At 43.1% G+C, this 22,987-nt stretch overlaps 1 protein-coding gene across 2 annotated transcripts in view; it reads left to right on the top strand.

Annotated features, from left to right (window-relative positions):
- Window positions 1-8,162, top strand: part of asic1b (acid-sensing (proton-gated) ion channel 1b) — a 715,429-nt gene extending 707,267 nt beyond the window's left edge. For both annotated transcript variants that reach the window (XM_043681801.1, XM_043681800.1), the window contains exons 9-10: window positions 3,419-3,523; window positions 7,087-8,162. In XM_043681801.1, the coding sequence (XP_043537736.1) occupies window positions 3,419-3,523; window positions 7,087-7,191 (210 nt within the window). In that variant the 3' untranslated portion in view covers window positions 7,192-8,162. The remainder of the gene's footprint in view (window positions 1-3,418; window positions 3,524-7,086) is intronic.
- The last annotated feature ends 14,825 nt before the right edge of the window (window positions 8,163-22,987 follow it).

Genomic DNA, 22,987 nt, shown 5'->3' with positions numbered 1-22,987 from the left:
ACTTTTTCCCCTCTCTTTTTTCCCACTCTCTCTCTTTTCTTTCTCTCTCTTTTCTCTTTGTTTTCTCTTTCCTCTCTTTTTTTCTTTCTCTCTTTTTCTCTCCCTCTTTCTCTCTCTGTCTTTTTCTTCTCTCTCTCCATCTGTCAAATGAGAGAGCGGCCCTGTGGTCCTCTGGGACTATGGCACCATTACCTGCCTTTTAAGTGCAATCTTTTTAGTTTAAAACTGTACCCTCTTTAATGCTTAAAATACAATCTGCTCTAGTAAGCTTTCATCAGCAGTGAGTGTATGGTTTGATCTAGATTTGTTTCCCAATTAAATACTATGCTTTCATTACATGTATTGTGATTTAATGAATAAAGAGTAGCATTTGAACCAGATTGACTGCATTGCACTGTGATTGAAGATTAATAATAAAATTACTCAACAGGTATACAATCCTTTATCCAAAATCCTTGGGGCCACTTTTTTTTTTGGAATTCGCAATTTTTTGGATTTCGGAATAAATGACATTTTCACAGTAAAATGTTTAAAATTTACCTCACAGGAGATGCACATGTGAATAGTACGAGCGCTGAGACTCAATTGGCGCCTGCCAGTGCTGGGCCACGCCATCATGACACATCTGAGTGACGTGGTTCGAGTGGGTGTGGAGTTGGGTCACCTGTTTTTTCGCCAAAATGAGGCTCCACACACCACGAAAAGAATTCGGAGCTTTTCGGATTTCGGATAAAGGATTGTGTACCTATGCCATTTATGTGAAGTCAGAGGAGTCCAGTTTGCAATAAGGCTATAATACACTGAAGGGAGCAAAGGCTCATCACACAACAAGGGAAAAATCTCCCAGGTTGGCCCAAGGTCCAAGAAACTGGCTTGATTCTGTTTTGCTTGAGCGGGATTCTGGAATTTTTAGAGATGAGCATAAGCATTAAGAGCAGGAGTAGACACTTCACCCTCAAACGTGCTGTGCTATTCACGAAGCCCTTGGTCAACCTTCTCTGCCAAGTCTACTTCCCCGTTGTATCACCATAACAGTTTGGAATTGCGTTGTGCGATTTCCTTGTCTTCCAAGTGGCCTCTGCAGGTTCTTTTTTTTTTGAAGTTCAGGAAAGAGCCAGCTCTGAGGAATGGCAAAAGTCTCCATTTGCTGCACAGTGTCAGCATCGACAGTTCCTGGGTCAGGCTCTGCAGATCCTTAAATCCAATTGTGGAAAAGTGCTCCCAATGCGACGAATCTTGTTCCATCAGCTGCTGTCCCTGGGCTCCCGTCTGCTCGACAGGTTCAAATAGTGGACAGAGACTAGCAGAATGTTGAAGGGATGCTGGGGGTCCCAATAACTAAGCTTGAAAAGGTGTCTGACATCTGGCCTATGCTTATTGTGGTGTCAACCCAGTTACCCAGCAGGGGCACTCATCCAAAGAAATAAATACTATCCTCTCCAAAAGCAGAACGATTCATCCCTTCAGGGACCCGTCTGCCCTTTTTCAACTCTCATCCATTAAATATGCAGCTGTTTACCCATTTAAAAAGCATTGCCTTCACAATGCAGTGGATTCTTTGGCCTTTGTCTGAGGTATCATCAGTTCCTAAATCCTGTTAGAAGATTAGCTCAAGTGCATCATTGAAGCCAGCTCTCTGCCCTCTTGAGATCAGAGTCTGAATAGGCAATAAAGACTTCTCTTGTTGTTGCCTGACCAGTACTTGCTGAGAATAACAAGCAAGATAGCAGTTCCGTCTTCTTGTACAGCAGGCATGAGATTTGCAGTGGATATTTCTACGAATTTGGACTGGATTTCGAGCAGTCCCTTGTAAATTAACCGTAGGCAGAGCCAGTCAAAACTGTCCTCAAAACGAATCATCCCTTTGCCATTGGAATCTACTATTGTGAGGTTAGTAGGCATTCCCCCGGTTTCCTGAGTCCAGACAAAACAGCATAATGGAGCATCGCAGTGGGTGAGCCAAGCTGACAGGAAGCCTCCACCTTAATTTGGATAGCATCCAGAGATATGAAATGTTGGCGAAGTGAGCCTGGTCTGGAATACACTTTGCCTGGAGAGAAGGCAATCTGGAGAGGTGCAGCCCAAACTCTGGGAAGTTGGGGTGGTAATAGAAAAATGGGCCTACCTGCCTACAATAGGAAGAGGAACAGTGCTGTTCCTAAGGTGTGTGGCAGCTCCTGTTTCAGGAGAAATGTCGAGGTTGAAGGACACCTGCTTGGCTGCGAATAACAGAGAGGCTGGTCTCAGGAGCTCGTGGAAGTGGGACCAATCAACTGTGATCCTAGGTGGCACCATTTCAGTCTCTGTATGCAACATTGCTTGTTAGCACACGCGAGCTTTCATTGTGTCTCTGTCTTGGGGCACTTATCTTGTGAGAAAGTGAGGGCTGCAGATGCTGGAGATCAGAGCTGAAAATGTGTTGCTGGAAAAGCACAGCAGATCAGGCAGCATCCAAGGAACAGGAGAATCGACGTTTCGGGCATAAGCCCTTCTTCCGGCACTTATCTTGTGATAGAGCAGCGAATACATTTGTAAGCTGTAAAGTGATTAGGATCCCCTGAAGTTGTAAAAGGCTCTATGTAAATAAAAATCCTTGTGTTTGTTATTCAACCTGTGATTGAGCATGGATGTAAGGAGCTCAGAGCTGCACACAGTGCTGTGATGGGGCGAGACGCTGAGTTCGCTCCCTCCTCTCTCCTTCACAGGGCTGTGCTCAGTTTCACTGGTCCAGTAGCGTGGGCTGAACCTTTTTTGGCTTATGGGGTTGAAATTCCTGTGGGTGACATTGAAAATGAAACTAAGGACATCTTCGTTGTTGAAAGCGATTTACACGTTGGAGTTTGGGACACATTGCATTGATTGAGGGTAGGGCCAATAATCTATGAATGAAACACAGTATGATCAGCTTCCTTCTGTCTATGATGAATGATGATTCAATGACTGGTAAGATACAAAACTCTAATGGGTGCTAGTTTGGAGCTACCATTAAAAGTGTGTCTTACACGTGGGTCACGTGGTGATACAATCCATACTGCTTTCTGGCAGCTGCCAAAATTCTTCTACAACAAGAGCCCTCAGCTCCAGTGGAAGATCTGCCAGTGTCTCCTGTGTGGACCAACACAGCACAGCTTCTCCTCCCTGACATGGTAGTTCTCTAGATCTGGCAGACAGTGATGCAAAGTGCTGATGATAAGTGAGTGAGCAAGTAAATGTACAACAAAGTACACATACATGGGCAGACAGAACAATCGCACATGCATAGGCAGAGAGAATGAGCGCACATAGGTAGACAGAAGCGCATACACACAGGCAGACAGAACAAGCGCACAAGGAATCCCTGTCCCATCACCTATCTAGCATCACCAAAGCTCCAGTCATTTCAAGCAGTCAGTGATCACTGGGTGTTTTATGTTGGCAGGTGTTGAAGTACAAACTATGTGGCATATTGAAATATGGAAAACAACAGAAGAGAAACAACAATGACAAGGGAGTAACACTCAGCCTGGATGACATCAAACGCCATGCAAGTATTGCTTTTTCATCTCTTAGTTTTAAGGCATCGCTACCATTTTTATATTGTTGGAAGTCTCCTAGTGTCTCTTGCAGTCTATAGGTTAGTGATATACTCCTAGGTCACTCCCAGTGTCTCATGCAGACTGGACAGGAAACCTGTTGCCAGTGCCCTTCTCAATCCACAGCGGACAGCTGGTAACCTTTTACAGCCAGCCACCAGAGCAAAGCCCCATTGGATTTTTTGTTTCCGCCCCCCACCCCATTAGGAAGGAGTGTTCTCCCTCCTTCCATTGACATGAGCTCACCCACCCAACAAGTGGGCTTTCCATCAGTGTGGGGTGGAAGGAGTGCAGCTGATGAGATTTCTCGCAGAGCGTGATGCCACCAACTCTGGCTGCCAGTGCTGCACCAGAGCTCTCTGTCATGCACTTTCTCCTTGTGAAGAAACACACATTTCTGCTTCAACTTACGAACTGCATTCAGACAGAGCCAGCAAATTAAACACTTTGCCTCTCCCAAGCTTGATTGACCTTACTTTCTAATATTACAAAATGCTCATTCAACCCTGTGAGAGGCAGGCCAGAAGTTCTCAGACACACATGCCACGCATGGACAAGTAATGCTCCAACCCATGGTCTGCTGTTTTGTTTTCATCCGCAGCTACGTCATGGGGGATGTGCCAGGACTGTCCCACCATTGCCATGCCAGATCTGCTGCGAGCACTGGCTGCTCTGTTAAAGCATAACACCTCCAGATAATCGCTGAGGCACAGTGCATTATTATACTAATGATTTAGTAATAAAAGTAATTAAAATCCCACTCAGTGGCTCAGAAGTTAAATGCTTTGAAGCACCAGTAATGAAATAAAAGCAGCCACCCGACAGCCCTGTCACAATAAAGTCAGAAGCTATTTCATTAGAAAGTTGGATACCTGCTTATTTAAACTCAGTGCATGAACATCTAAGGAGAATCATTCGGAATCATGAACTGCATTTATCATCAGCTGATTGCTTTGTACATCAGTGTGAGCCAGATTCTTTTTGCTTGTTACGTCACCATACTATTTCTGATCAGCTGGCACAGGGGTGCCTTTATAGTGCCGGACTGTCGGCACTATCCACTCAAATGATCAAAGTCGCTGACCTGCAGGGAACCAGAGACATTGAAGGAAATCGAATCATTTCATGCAATTTTACAGCACGGAAGGAGGCCATTTGGCCCATTGTTTGCAGTCTTTCTCTTTCAAAAGTCTGTCAATTCGACCCATTTCTTGTCGTCCTGGCATTTGTCTCTCTCCCCTTCATTTATTTATCCAATTCCCTTTTAAGACCATAAGAAATAGGAACATTCGGCCCCTCGAGCCTGCTCTGCCACTCAATAGGCTGATCCAACAATCCATACATTCACTTGACTACATTTTCCCCAGAACCCTTGATTTGCCCAACCATCAATCTTAGCTTTAAATATAAGCAAGGACTCTGCTCCCACAGCTCTCTGTGGCACAGAGTTCCAAAGACTCTCAACCCTCTGAGAGAAAATATTCCTCCTTATCTGAGTCATAAATTGGCACCCCTTTATTCTGAGACTGTGCCCTCTCATCGTAGATTCCTAGAGGGGAAACATCCTCTCAGCATTGACCCTGTCAAGCCCCTTAAGAATCCCATATGTTTCAATGCTTCTCATTCTTCTAAACCCGTGATTAGTGTCCCTGCCTGTTGAGCCTTTGGTGATAGCACAATCCCTCCATACCAGGGATCATCCTTGTGAACCTTCTCTGGATCGCCTCCAATGAAATGATACTTTCCTTAAATATTGAATGCTAATATTAAACCTACTTCCAGCCAAAGCATTCCAGATCACAACAACTTGCAGCATTAAAAAAGTTCCTCTCATCTTGTCTGCACTTTTAATAACTTATCCCTTACAATTGTCGGCCTTATTGCATAGGACACCTCTCCTGCAAGGCTGCATCTCTATCTTATCAGGAGAGCCTAGCAGCTCTGTGGAGATTGGTGCTTGACAAGCAACGTAAACAATGAAGGGAAGTGCTCAGAGGTTCTTCTGCTGGAATACTGTCCTCCCTCAGGACCTCTGTTCAAATATGGGTGCACGCTGATGAAACAAGAGCCTTGTCTAGCAGCTGACTGTGAAAGTCCTGCAAGAATGCGTTGGAGCTGTCTCCATCTAAACCTCAGGGCTATAGATGAACAGCAATTAACTCTAAATTGACTCGGAGATGCCGGTGTTGGACTGGGGCGTCCAAAGTTAAAAAAATCACACAACACCAGGTTATAGTCCAACAGGTTCATTTGGAAGCATTAGCTTTCGGAGCACTGTTCCTTCATTAGCTGGTTGTGGAGTGTAAGATCGTAAGACACAGAATTTACAGAATGTAAACTTTTGCTATAAATTCTGTCTTACGATCTTATACTCCACAACCACCTGATGAAGGAACGGCGCTCCGAAAGCTAGTGCTGCCAAATAAACCTGTTGGACTATAACCTGGTGTTGTGTGATTTTTAACTCTAAGTTGATGGGAGGGACCTCAATTTTGGTTTGTATGGAAGACTACAACTGGAAATGTGTTGCTGGAAAAGCGCAGCAGGTCAGGCAGCATCCAGGAAACAGGAGAATCGACGTTTCGGGCATAAGCCCTTCTTCAGGCCATTCATTCCTGAAGAAGGGCTTATGCCCGAAACGTCGATTCTCCTGTTTCCTGGATGCTGCCTGACCTGCTGCGCTTTTCCAGCAACACATTTCCAGCTCTGATCTCCAGCATCTGCAGACCTCACTTTCTCCCCATGGAAGACTACAATATCATTGTGGAGTTCTGAGGGAGTGTAGGCTTTGCTGTTCTGTGGTTCTGGCTAAGAAGCATCATTGACACACCATCAAGAGAAACCTTCCTCCTGAGCTGCTACATGTGCTGGATATCAAAACCAGGAGTTCTCTCTTCTGCAGATTTACATCCCTTACCTTGACAAACTGAACATTGTTTCCAGAGTTTTGCTGAGAAAGAGACATGCTTCAAAGCTTTTCAGCAGAATTACAAGAATACCGAATTGTAAAAGGATTCTCGCAGCAGTCCTGATAACTGCAAGATAAAAAGCTTGGACTGTCTCTTTTAAAGCAAAAATCAAGTTCTGTACTACTAAGAGAGCATTATTTCGCTTTAAACTATTTAATTTTTATTTTTAAAAAGTCTACAACTGCCAACTATAACTCAGAAGAGTAACTTCAATTTAATGAAGCCAACTTGTTCTACCATTCCTCTGTTGACATCCCTATGATATATTTTGGAGTTTACTAGATAAGGTGCATTGGTACCAGTCCAGGATTTTGCACTCTGTTGTCCCTGTTTCTCATTCTGTTTTGTCATCAGGGCCCATCTCCTGGGGGTATACCTTACATTCTTTTTCAAGATAGACCCTGATAAATCTTTATCCCATTTCATATCCTCATCATGAAATGCCAAGTGTTCCCATGAACCCATCCAAGGTTTTTGCCTTGGGCTCTGTGGATGTTGCTAATCTTTAACTGTCAGTGTGGGGAATTTGCTTCCTTTTCCCACAGAACCCATGTGAGAACCTAAGGAGCCACCCAGCGGGAATGACATACCCAGCGAACATTCTACCTCACCACCCGCCTCGCAGCACGTTTGAAGACTTCACCTGCTGATAGCTGAGGCTCACGACTGGCAACCACTACGACACGCACTTATCTCACGGTTCAACAAGCGGAAAGGAGACTGGACTGTCCACGGAGATTGGAGCTGTCCAATTCTGAACTACCAAAGTCATTGAACAAACCTTCTGGAGACACACTCAAAAAACAACCCGACTACATGTTTGAAACAAAATGGCAGTTTTGGGGATGACTGTTCCGTGGACTCCACTCATTCTTACACTAACTTTGCGAAAAGAAAACCAACTTTTTTCTCTCATCTAGAGTCATATTCCAGTTTTGTAAAAGGAATTTTTTATTCACTGATTATTGTAAACGCTTCTGTAGGCCGCTCATATCATGTTATGTGATCATGTTCTTAAGGTAAAACAAACATTAGAGCACATTTCACATCATCGCAAGTAAAACCTGTTGCTACAACAATTAATTTCCTATTGCTGATGGACTTTGTTTATTAATAACATTTATACCCATTATCTCTTCTTCCATTGCCAAGTGGTCACTTTACACTATAGATCGCTCAGAGTTGGAATGAAAAAGGACACCAAGTGGGGAAGTAGTGCAGGTTTGATTGAGAGATAAACACTGCCTCATTTATTTGTTAAATTGCAGCTAAAATCATGGCAGACAGTGAGAAATTTTTCTTGGGCACCAGTACAAGGAAGGTCAGAACAAATTAGTCATCACAGAAAACAGAAATCAGGCAGATTGTAAAACAGGTCAGTGATTCACCCATTTTATACTTTCTCCCAAGATTAATCTCTCTTTCTCTAAAGATAAAATGGAAACATTGATCAAATAGATGCTTCCAAGTCCAGCACATTTAATGGGGGGAGGTGTTGTCCAGGAAAGTAGATGGTAGCTATTGGAAACAAACTATAAGGCCATAAAACATTGGAGCAGAAATTCGGCCTTTCAGCCCATCGAATTGTCTCTGCCATTCAATCATGGCTTGATAAGTTTCTCAACCCTATTCTCCCGCTTTCTCCCTGTTACCCTTGATCCCCTTGATACTCAAGAACCTATCTATCTCCATCTTAAATATACTCAGTGACAAAAACACAACACATGATGTTGTTCCTGTGCCAAAAACTGTGAAGTACGTAACACTGTACAAAAGGAAGCGACTCAAGCTTATTTTTGGTTGTGTGTTTGTTGCAGAGCTATTGCAGTCGGATTATAACATATGTTGCCATTGAACAATAGTTGGAAATGTGAGAAGGAAAAGGATGTCTGCTCCTCATCTCAGTAATTCTGGAAGTGGACACTCCAGTTTCCCCCCCAGTCAAATGATCTTTATTAAAGAAAAGGTGAGTCCTATTCTCCCAAATTAAAACACAAATCTAAGCAGAAGATGCAATAGAAAGAACCACTTCACCTCTGAAGAACATTGATTGAGATGGGGTTTCAGTACCTTGGACAGTTCACAGGTCAGCCTCTCTGCTCATAATCCACAGTCAATTGAACTTGCAAATACTAAACTTTGGTGGATAATGCATCATTCTGAGTCTCCCTATTAAGAAGGCAGAGTGAAGGTCAGAGACCCAAAGTACAGGCTCCCACCAACGCTTTGTGACATTGTTCGATGATGAAGTATTAACTGATTTCAGGCTTGGATTTGAAGAACCTGAAGTTTGGCTGAGGAAGCAAAGACGTCGTTCAGGGATAAGAGACCAAAGCAGGTATAGATCAGCAGTGACCTGATTGAATGGTGGAACAGGTTTGAGGGGCTGTTACTAATTGTTCACAGTAGGGAGAGAAAGAATCCAGCAACTTCTGTTAAAGTCCTACTTCACTTACAGGACGATTTAAATGTCAATGCTGTGTAAGCTGATCCTATAGCAATGTGGTTTTCCTTTTGTCCCATGATGTTAATAGAGGTGATTCCATTTGCTAGATCATGCCTGTGATACTGAGCTCTTTTCGTTTCAATCAAGTCTCATTGGGAGAGCAATGAAAAATTGGACAACCGTAACTTCTTGTACGTAACATCTGAAAAATAAAATCAACTGCAACCCCTTATCCATATAAAGGCAGAACTGTAGTTAACTACAGACCTGAAGCCTGATAACTACATTAAAGGCAGTTGGCAATGACTGAGGAATTAATAAAATCTTACAACTTAAGCTTCCAAGCATCATAAGATGGACACATCTTCCTCGGCCAGGATATAACTAAGAGACATATCTCATCTGCCCCTGTGCACCTATAATTCTCAACAGAATTTCTGAGTATCTTGCCCAGCCCTAGCATATCAACTGGACTGAGACTCCTGGCTTTAGTCAAAAAGACCTTCAGCAATGGAAAATGGAAGTGATTCCTCCTGCCTTATAGTAATTTAATATTGGGAGGATGGAACTGTTAAATCTCAGTAATTAATCTCTGTGATGGTGACCATGAAACCATTGTCGATTGTTGTAAAAGCTCATCTTGTACTCTAATGGGGCGGCACGGTGGCTCAGTGGTCAGCACTGCTGCCTCACAACGCCAGGGACCCAGGTTCAATTCCCACCTTGGGCAACTGTCTGTGTGGAGTTTGCACATTCTCCCCGTGTCTGTGTGGGTTTCCTCCAGGTGCTCTGGTTTCCTCCCACAGTCCAAAGATGTGCAGGTTAGCTGAATTGGCCATGCTAAATTGCCCATAGTGTTAGGTGCATTAGTTAGAGGGAATGGGTTTAGGTGGGTTACTCTTCGGAGGGTCGGTGTGCACTTGTTGGGCAGAAGGGCCTGTTTCCACACTGTAGGGGAATCTAATCTAATCTAATGCCCTGAAAGGAAGGAAATCTGCTGTCCTTTCCTGGCCTGACCAACTTGCGACTCTGTGTGTGCAATTAGAGATAAGCAACAAATGCAACAGGCCTTGCTGGTGATGTCCATATCTCACAAAAGAAGAATGGAACAACATATAGTTCTTTTGGGGAGGGGGGGGGGGATGGAAGGAGCAGAGGTGTCTGCTCTCCATTTGGGAACTATATCAAGGCAGGGTTGAAATGAGATGTTCACAGTGACTGACTGAATTGCAGGCCTGCACTCATCCATCAGCTGAGATTACAGCACTGGTTTGGATTGTGGGCATGGACAAGAGCCTGGCGAATTGCTAAGCTCGAGAGCGATTTGAGCACTCTTGTGTCAAACATAATTTCAAGGGAGAAAACTGCACAATGTTCAGACTTTAGTGTATGATGACCACTGGTATCTGTAGAACAAAGACTTCAGTATGAATTATCATTCCTTTTGTAGATTTGTGTGTCTGCACAAGACTCTTTGCTGCTGAATTATACTCTTAAACAACTATGCGTTGTACAAGATGGAAGGTCTGATGTTTAGAAGATTTCCATAGTATAATGTAATGTAGTTTGAATTTATCTTAAGGAAACTATGTATTCAACGCCATGCCAATTTTGAGGAGAAACAGATTGATGATTAGAATCATCAATGGACTAACACCCTTATTCAAATTGCAAAGGTGATCATTTATGTTAAGTAATGTAAATTCAATGCTAAATATTATGTTCATCAGTGTTTTAAATGACTGCCAGCCCAGAGCCAGAGGAGAGTTAATCAGCTGCTTATTACTGACAGTTGAGAGTCCCTACATTTGCAGAGACATCTTTCCACAGATGACATGAGACTATGTGTCGGCTGACACACCAGTGACTGACAACAGGACAAAGGGACTGACAACAAATGAACCATCATGGCTGTAAACCCAACAGTCGACATGAGATACAGACACAATCTTACCAGCTACATATACTTAAAGAACAAGTCAAGCAAGCAACCATTCCCAGAACATCTCCTGCTACCTGAAATGTCCTTTCTCCTTCACCACTTGACTGATTCACAAAGGGGAGGGGAAATTGAAAGAAATTTGAATTCTTTAATTCAACCAAGAATCAGTGCTACTTTGGTACAAATTAGGCATCGTTGCCCAGATTATGATGCATGGCTTCTCTCCCTTTTAGCTTCCAACATTCTTTGTGAAATTATCTCAGGTGATCTCACTACTGTTCTAACTGTGTCATGGATATGACTTTGTACTGAATGTGAACTTGTGTGTTAAATCGCCATCAGACTGTTAGCCTCACTGTTGGAGAATTGGGCAAGTAGATTTTATGGACTGGAGATGCCAGATTGATTCTCTGCTGAGATTTTTACACCATTGACAGGGTAGAGTAGAATGAGCCTTACTTGCTGGTTTGAATTCGTAAGAGAGTACATCACTGATACTGAATATCAATGAAAACCTTTTACTGCTACTGACATTCTTCATGAAAAATACTGAGCGTTCAGTCCTTCCCTTCCCCCATACCCTTAAAAGAGAAGACAATTGCCCATCATTCTTCATGAGAGCAAAGTGGAAATGTTTTTTCTGTGTGTAGGGGCTGCCTGCTGAAGATTATGCCAAGTAATTCTGCTTCAGTGGGCAGAATGATTCTCAATTAAATGGCTACAGTTGACAAGGTAACAATTGGAATAAACACATTAATCGTTGTTAGTTTAAGCGCTTCTGGTGTTTTGAGTCCAGATTAATATCTGCTCCCTAGATCTTAATTACTGGATATCTCTTTAAAAAGTGTTCTCTGTTAACCAGGAAAGATTGGAATGATAACTCTCACAGATTCTGCTGCTAATGCTCCCAGTGCAGGTGACAGTAAGTTTACAGTTGTGAGGAGCAGTGAAAAAAACCCAACTCCAAGTCATTTGTCCGTGACTCCTTTATTATAATCCATGAACCTAAAGGGCGATAGAGTTGCATCCGCGAATAGCAACTTGCATTTGAGTAGCACCTTTAATGTGGTGGAAAGGCCTGAGACCCTTCACCTATAACTGCCTGTGAAATTACACAGCTCTGCAGCATCTGAGTGACAATCCACGGGAAGGGTCTGACAGTCCTTTAAAATGTATCTTTTTTTAAAGATTAAAGACAAAAGAGTGATACATAGGGAGTGAAATGAAGCCAAACCAAGTGTCAAACCTGTGCAATTCATATGTATAAGTTCTGCCAAGTAACATCAGATACAGTACATTGACTTGCATCTTATTCATTTAGCTTGATGTGTTGTTATGTATAGTAATCATTAGATGCTTGTAATATTACAATGCTATTGTATCATTTCTTGTTACTGACTTCAGACTGCCTTTAATTGTATGAGGAACAAAAGAAAACATTTAGCCTTTAACATGGGATATATATGTACTATGTACACCTTTTATTCAGATAAAGCACAAGGGTATAGAATGATAGTATTTGACTGGTGTTCGCTATTTTATCATTGTAAACATGATTGTTACTTGGAAGCAACAATGAGTGGTTTCTATGGATGAAGCCCAATTGTCTCTTCTTGACTTTTGATGCCATACTGTGATGATTTACCAAGTCTGAAGAGGAAGTTTGGTTTCCATTTTGATTTTCTACAAGCACTAATTATCAAAAAAAACAAACAGGATTTTGTGGTGGACTTAGAACGTTAGGTTGAAGACCGGGTCTAGAGATTCTCATCATCACCAGTCTTCAGATCTTCACCTAAACCCAGACAATGACTGTTCAAAGAACGCAGTCGTGACCCATTGGAACAAAAACATTTCATCAATGGCGGTGTTGGCATTTTCATCAACTGGATCCAGGATGGACTTACAGAATTGAAAATATGGACTTCTGGAGGACATGTTGGGAAGGCTCACTTGTATCCCACACAGTTATGTGTCAATTTCAAATGCAGAGCAGTCAATGATGTTGGAGCTTTCAAATCAGAGATCATAGCTTCTTGTGAGAAAACAAAATTTTAAAGTATGTTATACCTGCCATCAAAGATGCCCTTCTTATATGATAATAAATATATATGCCATTGTAAATGTGATGTCTGTGTGTGTGTGTGTGTGTGGGGTCATTATTGGACAGTTGCTGGCTGGTTTCACTCTTTCATTTATTGAGCTGGAGATTCGTGTGGCACAGATGGCTGACTCTCTGGATACTTATGCCATGTGCTCAGCCAAGTGAAACAATTGGCAGAATTTGACTTAGCCCCTGGTGATCGACAACATGGAGGCAGGCCCCACTCAATCGCGCCAGTCTGCCAGCAGTAGGCAAATGTCCGTGCAATCCCAGTTGGAGGCAGGGAGGAGCCAACACAAGAAGCTCACCTCCTCATTGACACCCGTGATCCCTAGGCCCAGCCGAATGTAGTGGTGGCTCAGGAATTTAATGGGAGTCAAATGGCCCTCCTGTATCTCCTGAAAGATACCCAGCAAACCCTCAATGCCCAAATGAGGGACCCAGCATTGGGGATCAGGCAGGTGAAAGCCCACCCTCCTGCACTTGTCCCCACCTCCCCATGCACCACAACCAATGGACTCCTTTGACCTTACTCACCATCACTTACCTGTATCCAGGGATTGAATGATAATCCCTGGTGAACTCCTTGGAGCATTATTAGCAGCAACCACCAGTGTTGCTTTAACAGCTTTAGCCTTGTATCGCTGCAGTTACAATGGGAGACTATAACTTGAGCTGATACCGTTGAAAATCCTGGATATCCAGTGGTGAAAGCATTTGCAATAGCAGGAAGGCAAATTAGAAAGCAATGTTTTCTGTCAGTCAGTTACAGGGAAAATGCAGACCCTGTATCTGCGACAAAGTCACAACCTGACCTGAAGGGAGGTGGAAGGTGTGCTGCTTTCTGTGAGAAATCTGTGAAGATTGCACAAACACTGATTAAATTCCACAGTCTTCTATCTTATTGGAGGTGTTAAGCAGCTTGGTTTACCGCTCCCATTAAAATAGCAGACATATTTAATGTGAAGACATAAAATGCAAATACTGCCATCATTGTCAGGCCCAGATGAATAAGGTTCCTTCGTCTTTATTACATGAACTGGACTCCGAAGCTCCCTTTTGAGATTTTGAATGGGGATTTTTCTGGAAATGTCACCATCGATATGGGGAAATGCTTGAACACCACCAAGGTGCCATTAAAGGGAAATGGTTGTCTATATTTTTTTTTCTTTATTTTTTTTTCTTTTTTTTTATAATTCCCTATTTAGTTTTTTAAATTTAACCCCCACACTACCACCTAAGTGCGGTAGTGCTTATTTCTTCCCCAGCACCCATGGTGTGTGTGTATACGTGTGAGACACAGTGAAAGACACAAAGTGCACGAATCTTTATTCAATTTCCACCACCAGGAAGATAGGAAAACACCCGGGTGGCCAGTGACAAACACTGCCCTTCACATCAAAGGACAGTGCTATGTGATCAAAACAGTGAAGGGGAGGGTAGGGACTAAATCAAAATAGAATTGGAGGGAGAAATGATGCACTCCACTCCCTGCCGCGCCCACCTCTCCCTGAACAACTCCAGGGCGTTGGTCGACACCGCGTGCTCCTTCTCCAAGGACACCCGGGCCCTAACGTAACCGCGGAAGAGGGGGACATTTCTTTTTATATCTGTCAGCCAGGACTACCTGTTTGGACCAGGTTAGCAGCCCCCAATCAGGGAAATCATATTCTATGAGGTCCACTTGGCTAGCCTCATATCAATCACTACATTCTACAAGCCACTCACCATCCTGACTTGGAAATATATTGTCGTTCCTTCAATGTTACTGGATTAAAGTCCTGGAATTCCTTCCATAAGGACATTGTGAGTCAACCCACAGCAGGTGAACTGCAGCGGTTCAAGAAGACAGCTCACCACCATCTTCTCGAGGGCAAGTAGGGACATGCAATATATGTGTGCCCAGCCCCATACCCCCAGACCAGGTCTCCTCAGTAACATTCCCACCCCACCCCCATCATCATACCTGGACAAATATTCTCTGCATCCACCACTTTATTATCTTAAAGATCTTCATCAGGTCACCCTCAGGTTTCTACAGAAAGTCACATTTATTTGCCTTCCTAATTACTTGCAACACTTGCTAGCTCCTTGCTTTCCATGCACGACTCCCAGATTCCTCTTTGCTGGATATTTTTTGGAGTCTCCATTTAGTAATAGGTCGGCTTTTGATTCCTCTCTGCCAATGTAGGTGGTCTCTCAGTTTTCTAATTTAAACTCTGTCTGCAAAGTTTTCCCCACTCACTCAAACTATCCACAGCAAACTTTATGGGACCAGAAATGTGCCGGTTGGTCAGATACACTGGATTGTCGAGAGGTTACGTGTAACTGCAGTAAACCGTCACCAAGTGAGGCTTTGACACATCAACATCCCTCAAAAAAACTCCATGTAAAAACATCGACGCACATCCTAAAATCAATGTTAAAACATAGATTAAGTAATTGAAACATAATGCAGGGGTATACACATCACTGTTCTATGTTATATACAGCATAAATACTCAGACATTGCAGTGGATCGCAGTATTTGAGGTGTATAATTGTTGCCGGTTTATCAAGAGTGTAGTTGATAAGGATCCAGTTAAAACAAAGTTTGCTGTGGATATTTAGAGGCATGAGATGTCATCGTATTGAAACAATCAAGATTCTTATGGGGCTTAACAGGGAGATACAGAGAGGTTGTTTCCCCCAGTAGAAGAATGTCAGAGTAAGGAGTCACCTAGTTAGAACCAGGATGAGGAGAAATTCCTTCTCTCAGAGTCTGTAAGAGGGTTGTCATTGCCCGTAGTGTTAGGTAAAGGGGTAAATGTAGGGGTATGGGTGGGTTGCGCTTCGGCGGGTCGGTGTGGACTGGTTGGGCCGAAGGGCCTGTTTCCACACTGTAAGTAATCTAATCTAATCTAATCTAATCAATTGACTCATTAACACTGTCATATTCCCAGTGCACTTTCAAAGAAAGGTCACAAATTACAAAGTTGAGAACAATGAGAGGAAGGTTTAATTTTAGTGGAACAAAGTGACTGCCAATATACTTGTCCAGCCCGATGCATTTGGAAGTATGGAAGGTGTTCATTATGTTTGAGCCCTCTTCATAGTTACTGACTTAAAATCAAAGCAATATTAGCAGGTTCTTAATTCTAAGAAGAATTTTGTTTCTGTGTATTCTGTTGCGATCACCAATTTTAAAGTTCTAAAACAAACATTTGGTCAAGGTTTCAGCAAGTCAGTTTCCTACCTGAAGCATCCTATTCCATTATAGATCATACCCGTGTTCACTTGATGGATCCTTCAAGTTCTCAATCAGGAATTGCTAAATCAGAGGAACACATTGTGCATTGTAAAATCCCCCCATTCAACTCTACTGCCACCACACAGTGGCACAGTGACATCTGACGCTAAATGCATAACAGATACCAAACTGGATTTTTTCGGAAAAGAAGACAGTTTATAATATTTCCCCACAGTTGGGGCTGTGTAGATTCAACAGAATGTGCAATAAGTGTGAATTGAAAGCTATCAAATACTAATGTACCACTAAGTTGCTCATTGGAGGTTCCAAAAGGGAAAGTAATTAGGAGCACAAATTGGACTGCACCCCCCCCCCTCTAACTCTTTGATGGCCACATGCAAGATGGTCTCCCAACTCCAACAGCAGAACAGCCTCCCCATCTTGCCACAATCAAGGACACATGGCAGTCATTTTGAAATTTAGCCAAAAAGAGCAACAAACTGGCACTAAAGTAATCTTGTGTCATTTTCTCAACCTGAATATCGACGTCAGGATTTTATGATCCTAGGCTGATAAGGGAATAAGAAGGGGCTGGTAGGAAATAGGTTTTTATGTTCTCAATTCTGTTCCTTCAAACGACTAGGTACTGTGGGTCCTCCTGTGAACTCGACCAGACTGCATGATGTGTGAGAAGGGAGCTCAATTGCAGGTAAACCTCTTGAGAAATTGAAATCTCATCTTGGCAATCAAGCAAAATTGCAAGGGTATTACTCTGACCCCTACAATCAACATACCTCAACTCTGACAGCAGCAGGGATGTCTTGCTGCAATTATACAGGGTCTTAGTGAGGCCACACTGGAGTACTAAGTGCAGTTTGGGTCTCCTTATCTGAGGAAGGATGGTCTGGTGATGGAGTGCAGTGAAGATTTACAAGACTGATTCCTGGGATGGCAGGACTGACATATGAAGAGAGACTGGATCGGTTAGGACTATATTCACTGCAATTTAGAAGAATGAGGGGGGTTCCATAGAACCCTATAAAATTCGAACAGGACTTGACTGGGTAAACACAGGAAGGATGTTCCTGATAACTGGGGAGTCCAGAACCAGGGGCTCATGGTTAAGGATATGGGGTAGGCCATTTAGGACTGGGATGAGGAGAAATTTCTTCACCCAGAGAGTGATAAGCGTATAGGACTAAAGGGAACAAAGGGTATCGAGGAGAAAACAGGAACAGGAGACTGAATATTGAATGACCAAGCATGCTCGAAGGGCTTGTAAGTAACCCAGAGGCCAGCCAGACAACCCTTGGCACTGTATCTCACCTCTTGGTTATACTGTTGTTCTTCCTCCACTTTGCCAGATGTTAGAATAAGCATTGCATTTGCCATGTTCCAAAAGACATCTCAAATATCATCCTGCCTAGGTCGATGGATTCTGCCATCTGGTTACAATTGGAGTCCTCTGAAATGGCAGCAGGAATGGGTCATTTTGGGATGGCTTTAGATCTGAAATGTCATCTCTGACCACTTTGTATTGCTGGTGTTCTCTGCCCTGCAGCAAGCTGAAGTCCACTAGGTCCAGGAGTGTACTTACACTGCATTGCCTGCAGCAGTTCAAGAAGACTCACTGCCACCAATATCTCAAAGGCACTTGTGGATGAGTGTCTAGCCAGCAACACCCACATCCCATGGAAGCATAATTAAAGGAAATACAATTAGATTCTAAAACAAGAAGGCGTTACTCACCAGTGCTGGCTCTTTGCCTGTAGTCATGAACAAACTGCTCTTTCTCACTCCCATCCACTCGCCCTTCTTCCATCTCTTCCAACCCCACTACCCTCTCCTCTATCCCATTACCCACAAAGCAATGGGGACTACAGACATAGGTAAGAAACAGAAAGACAGAGAGGATGCCTCACTACCAAATAAGCTACAGTTGCCAAGTTATTATTGTGGCATCACAGCTGTGAATTGAAATAAGAACATAAGAAACAGGAACAGGAGTAGGCCATCTGACCCCTCCAGCCCGCTCCACCATTCACCAAGATCATAGCTGATCTTTTCATGGACTCAGCTTCACTTACCCGCCCGCTCACCATAACCCTTAATTCCTTTACTGCTCAAATATCTATCGTTGCCTTAAAACCATTCAGTGAGGTAGCCTCAACTGCTTCACTGGGCAGGGAGCTCCACAGATTCACAACCCTTTGGGGGAAGAAGCTCCTCCCTAACTCAGTCCTAAACCTGCTATGTCCCCTCGTTCTAGTTTCACCCGCCCGTGGAAACAACCTCCCTGCTTCAATCTGATCTATTCACTTAGTCATTTTATATGTTTCTATAAGAGCCCCCCCTCATTCTTCTAACGAGTATAACCCCAGTATACTCAGTCTCTCCTCATAAGGCAACCCTCTCAACTCTGGAATCAACTTCGTGAATAACCTCTGCACCCCCTCCGGTGCCTGTACATCCTTTTTCAAGTAAGGAGCCCAAAACTGTACATGGTACTGCAGGGGTGGTCTCACCAGCACCGTATACAGCTGCAGCAGAACCTCCTTGTTTTAAACTCCATCCCTCTAGCATGGCAAACCCGAAGAAAAAGCTGGTAAAACAATGGTGCTCTGCTGAACTTCTGTGAGCATCAACCATGTTGGCCACAGCAGAATTTGAACTGATTGAAATGGTCCATAAAAGATGTCAGAAGTAAAGTGAGACCCAGATTCGTTCGAACAATGGGCACGGACGAGAACAGACAAATTATGCAAGAGCCAAAGACTGTATTTGAAAGTCTCATTTAAATTCTCTTTAACTATTAATGCGAAAGCCATTCCAATTTTAATATTTGCCTGTGTTTATATTGAGTGCTGGTCACTAGATTCCAGACAGAACTGATCAGAAAGTCACAATGGTATTATCCAGTAAGATAATTGGGCCCTGTACACAATACAGAGGGATTATGATCAAACTTTATATTTTACGTTTATTAAATTATAAGTAAAGCAGGAAAGAGAACTTCTGTTTATATAGCATCTTTTACATCCTCAAGATGTGTTTCAAAATGTTTTGCAACCAAAATGCATCTGTAAAGCCCCTGAAACAGCAGTGATAATGACCAGACTGTTAGTGGTGTGGTTTGAAGGATAAATGCTGGCCAAGTGTGGGGGTCAGTTAGCTAGATGGCCAGTTTACAATGCAGAGTGATACCAACAGCATGGTTTCAATTCTCTGCAGCAGCTGAGGTTACCATGAAGGGTTTGCCCTCTTAACCTCTTCCCTAACTTGCAATGTCTCAGATTAAACCTTCTCTCGTTGTCCCTCTCCAATGAGGGAGTATTCCTACAGTCTGTTAAGACTATGGCAACTTTACCTTTTTACTGGTCAAGCCACTAGGAAGAACAGCCTCATTCTTTGAATAGTGTCCTCGAGTCATTTATGCCTAACCCTTTCTCTTAGACAGCCATTAGTTTTTGGAATTCTCTCCCCAAGCAAGCAGTGGCAAATGGATTTCTGAATATATTCAAAGCTGAGCTCGACAGATTTGTTTTGTACTGACAAGGGAACCAAGGGTTATGGGTGGGAGGCAGAAAAGTGAAGTTAAGATCATAATCAGATCAGCCATGGTCTTACTGAATGACAGAGAAGGTTCAAGGGGCCAAATGGCCGAATCCTGCTCCTATGTCTTACATTCTAAGGACAGTCAGAGGCCTCAATGAAACCCAAAATCATTGTAAGCACAGATTGGATTGAAAGCAAAGTGAGCTGCTGAATCACTATCCCAAATTCCAAGGCTAGTTGCAGTTTTGAAGTGAAGTGCAATTAACAGGCAGTGGGACAATTGGACTAGCACAGGTATTCAGTCCCCATTTTAATACATTCAATGCTATTTTTATAATTCCATTATAAATTCCAACGTCCACTGGGAAGAAGTGTAATTGCCGTAAGTTCAGGCAGGCGGTTTCAATGTCGAGAGAAGAACTTCGAATGACAATTGTTCACAAAACAGGTAGCATCGAGGTGAATAGATACACAATATGTATTCACCTTCTGTAATATGCAACAAACTCACACAAAGTCGTTTTCCCCATCACTTCATGCTTGCTGACTTATATCGGAATCTGGTTTAGCAATACATTGATTTTAAAATTCACATTCTTGGATTCCAAATCCTTCCATGGTCTCACCCCTCCCTATCTCTGTAACTCCCTCTGAAACCCTCTGTGATCTCTGCCCTCTTCCATTTCTGGCACATATCTGATTTTAATCACTCCATCATCAGTGGCTAGGGAGTTATAGAGTTTGTACAGCACTGAAGGAGGCCCTTTTGCCCATTGTGTCCATGTCTGTTATCAAACATTGATCTATTCTAGTCCTATTTTCCAGCACTTGGACCATAGCCTTGTATGCTATGGTGTTTCAATGCTCAGCTAAATACTTTTCGAATATCTTGAGGGTTCCTGCCTCTACCACCCTTTCAGGCAGTGAGTTCCAGATACTCCTGCATTCTCCCCACAACCCTTGATCTCCTTGATACTCAAGAACCTCCCTATCTCAGTCTTAAATATACCCAATGACCTGGCCTCCACAGCCTTCTGTGGTAATGAATTCCCCAGATTCCCCACTCTCTGGCTGAAGAAGTTTCTCCTTATCTCCGTTCCAAAAGGTCTTCCCTTTACTCTGAGGCTGTGCCCTCGGGTCCTAGTCTCTCCCACCAATGGAAACATCTTCCCAACATCCCACTCTATCCAGGCCATTCAGTATTCTATATGCTTCAGTTAGATCCCACCTCATCCTTCTGAATTCTATCGAGTATAAACCCAGAGACCTCAAACGTTCCTCATATGTTAAAACTGTCATGTCTTTCTTCAGAGCTGAAATGTTCCAGCCCAGACAATATCCAGGTGAATCTCCTCTGCACCCTCTCTATAATGCAATCACACCCTTCCTATAGTGTGGCGACCAGAGGTGCACAGAGAACTAAGAAGGCCCTGAACTCTGCAATTCCTTTTCTAAACCTCTCCACCTCTCTCTCCTCTTTTAAGGCACTCCTTAAAACTGACCTCTTCAGCCAAGATTTCAATCCTTATGTGGCTCAGTATTAAATTTGGCTTCCTAACATTCCTGTGAAAGACCTTGAGATTCTCTGTGATGTTAAAGGTCGTTTATAAATATAGGCTGTGGAAATGAAACCTGTTATCACTGCGCCTTAAATGACATGGTGCAAGAACACTTCCTTACAATATGACCTGATCCTTAGAGTTCCTGAAAGGACAATTTACATATTCTCATCAAAACATGAACACAACTGGTTCACAACATCCTTCTCTTTCTGAGCAGATTTGAATGCTGCAGGTTTCAAAACACATCCCGAGATAATTTCCTTTCTTCAGAACACACTGGGAAAAGGGTTCAGAAAACATTTACAAGGATGTTGCCAGGATTGGAGGCTTTGAGCTTTTGGGAGAGGCTGAGTTTTTTTTTCCCCTGGAGCGTCGGAGGCTGAGGAGTGACCTTATAGAGGTTTATAGGGTGAATAGTCAAAGTCTTTTCCCCAGGGTACATGAGTCCAAAGCTAGGGCATAGGTTTAAGGTGAGATGGCAAAAGATTTAAAAGGGACCTAAGGGGCAACTTTTTCATGCAGACTGTGGTGCATGTATGGAATGAGCTGCCAGATGAAGTAGTGGAGGCTGGTACAATTACAACATTTAAAAGGCATCTAGATGGGTATATGAATAGGAAGAGTGATCAGGGCCAAATGCTGGCAAATGGGACTAGATCAGTTTAGGATATCTGGTCAGCATGGACAAGTTGGACCAAAGGGTCTGTTTCCGTGATGTACGTCTCTGTGACTCGATGCTCAAAGGCCAACACTCAGTCGGAGTGAAGGTGAATAAACTCAAAGGTGTTAGAAATAAATCATGTCAACTTTGTGTTTCGGATGCCTCTAGATTGTGGAAGGAAAGGATGATTAAGGAAAGTGAAGACTCCCACAGTTTTATATTTTCAGATAGAAAAAGATAGCAGAAGCAGGAAGGAGAGATGGTATGTCGGACTGGTTATTAAGAGTTTAAGGGGAACAAGACTGAGACGTACAGAGGACCATCACTGATAGTTTATTTTGCAGTTGGTCATGGCAGGTGGGCGTATCGCCCACCCCTGGTTGCCCTCGAGATGGTCGTGGTGAGCCATCTTTCTTGAACCCCTGCAGTCCGCGTGGTTTACGGACACCCACAGTGTTGATAGGGAGGAAGTTCCAGGATGTTGACTGAGATGCAGTGAAGGAATGGCAATCAGTTATAGATTGTGGCTTGTGAATTGAGCTTTGAAGCTTAGAAAACTCCTTCCAAAGATGGTGAGTAACTTGGGTGCTGAGTCTAAAATGTGAACCCTAATGTTGGCACAGGACAACCTATTTCTGTTTGCCAAGTGTCCTGTGGCATCTGTTTTGTGTTGGCGTGCCATGCACCTTTGTGGCAACTCAGTCTGTATCACCTGCTTGATTCCATGTGCCAGTGGTTAGGTCAAGTATAATCCGAAATGTGTTGCTGAGCTGAAAAATTGAGGACAACCTCTAACAGATGGGCACTTTGGTATCAAAAAAGGGCCACCCTATGCATTGCGCCAACTTACTTATTTTATTTCAAGAGATACTTTATTCATTAAAAAATATCTTTATATATGTACACAGTCACAAATGCACTTGGATTCTGTACAGTAGCATATCAAG

Source organism: Chiloscyllium plagiosum, chromosome 43 (genome assembly GCF_004010195.1).
Source record: "Chiloscyllium plagiosum isolate BGI_BamShark_2017 chromosome 43, ASM401019v2, whole genome shotgun sequence".
In the NCBI taxonomy this organism is placed as follows: domain Eukaryota; kingdom Metazoa; phylum Chordata; class Chondrichthyes; order Orectolobiformes; family Hemiscylliidae; genus Chiloscyllium; species Chiloscyllium plagiosum.
This window is presented reverse-complemented; position numbering and strand designations above follow the sequence as displayed.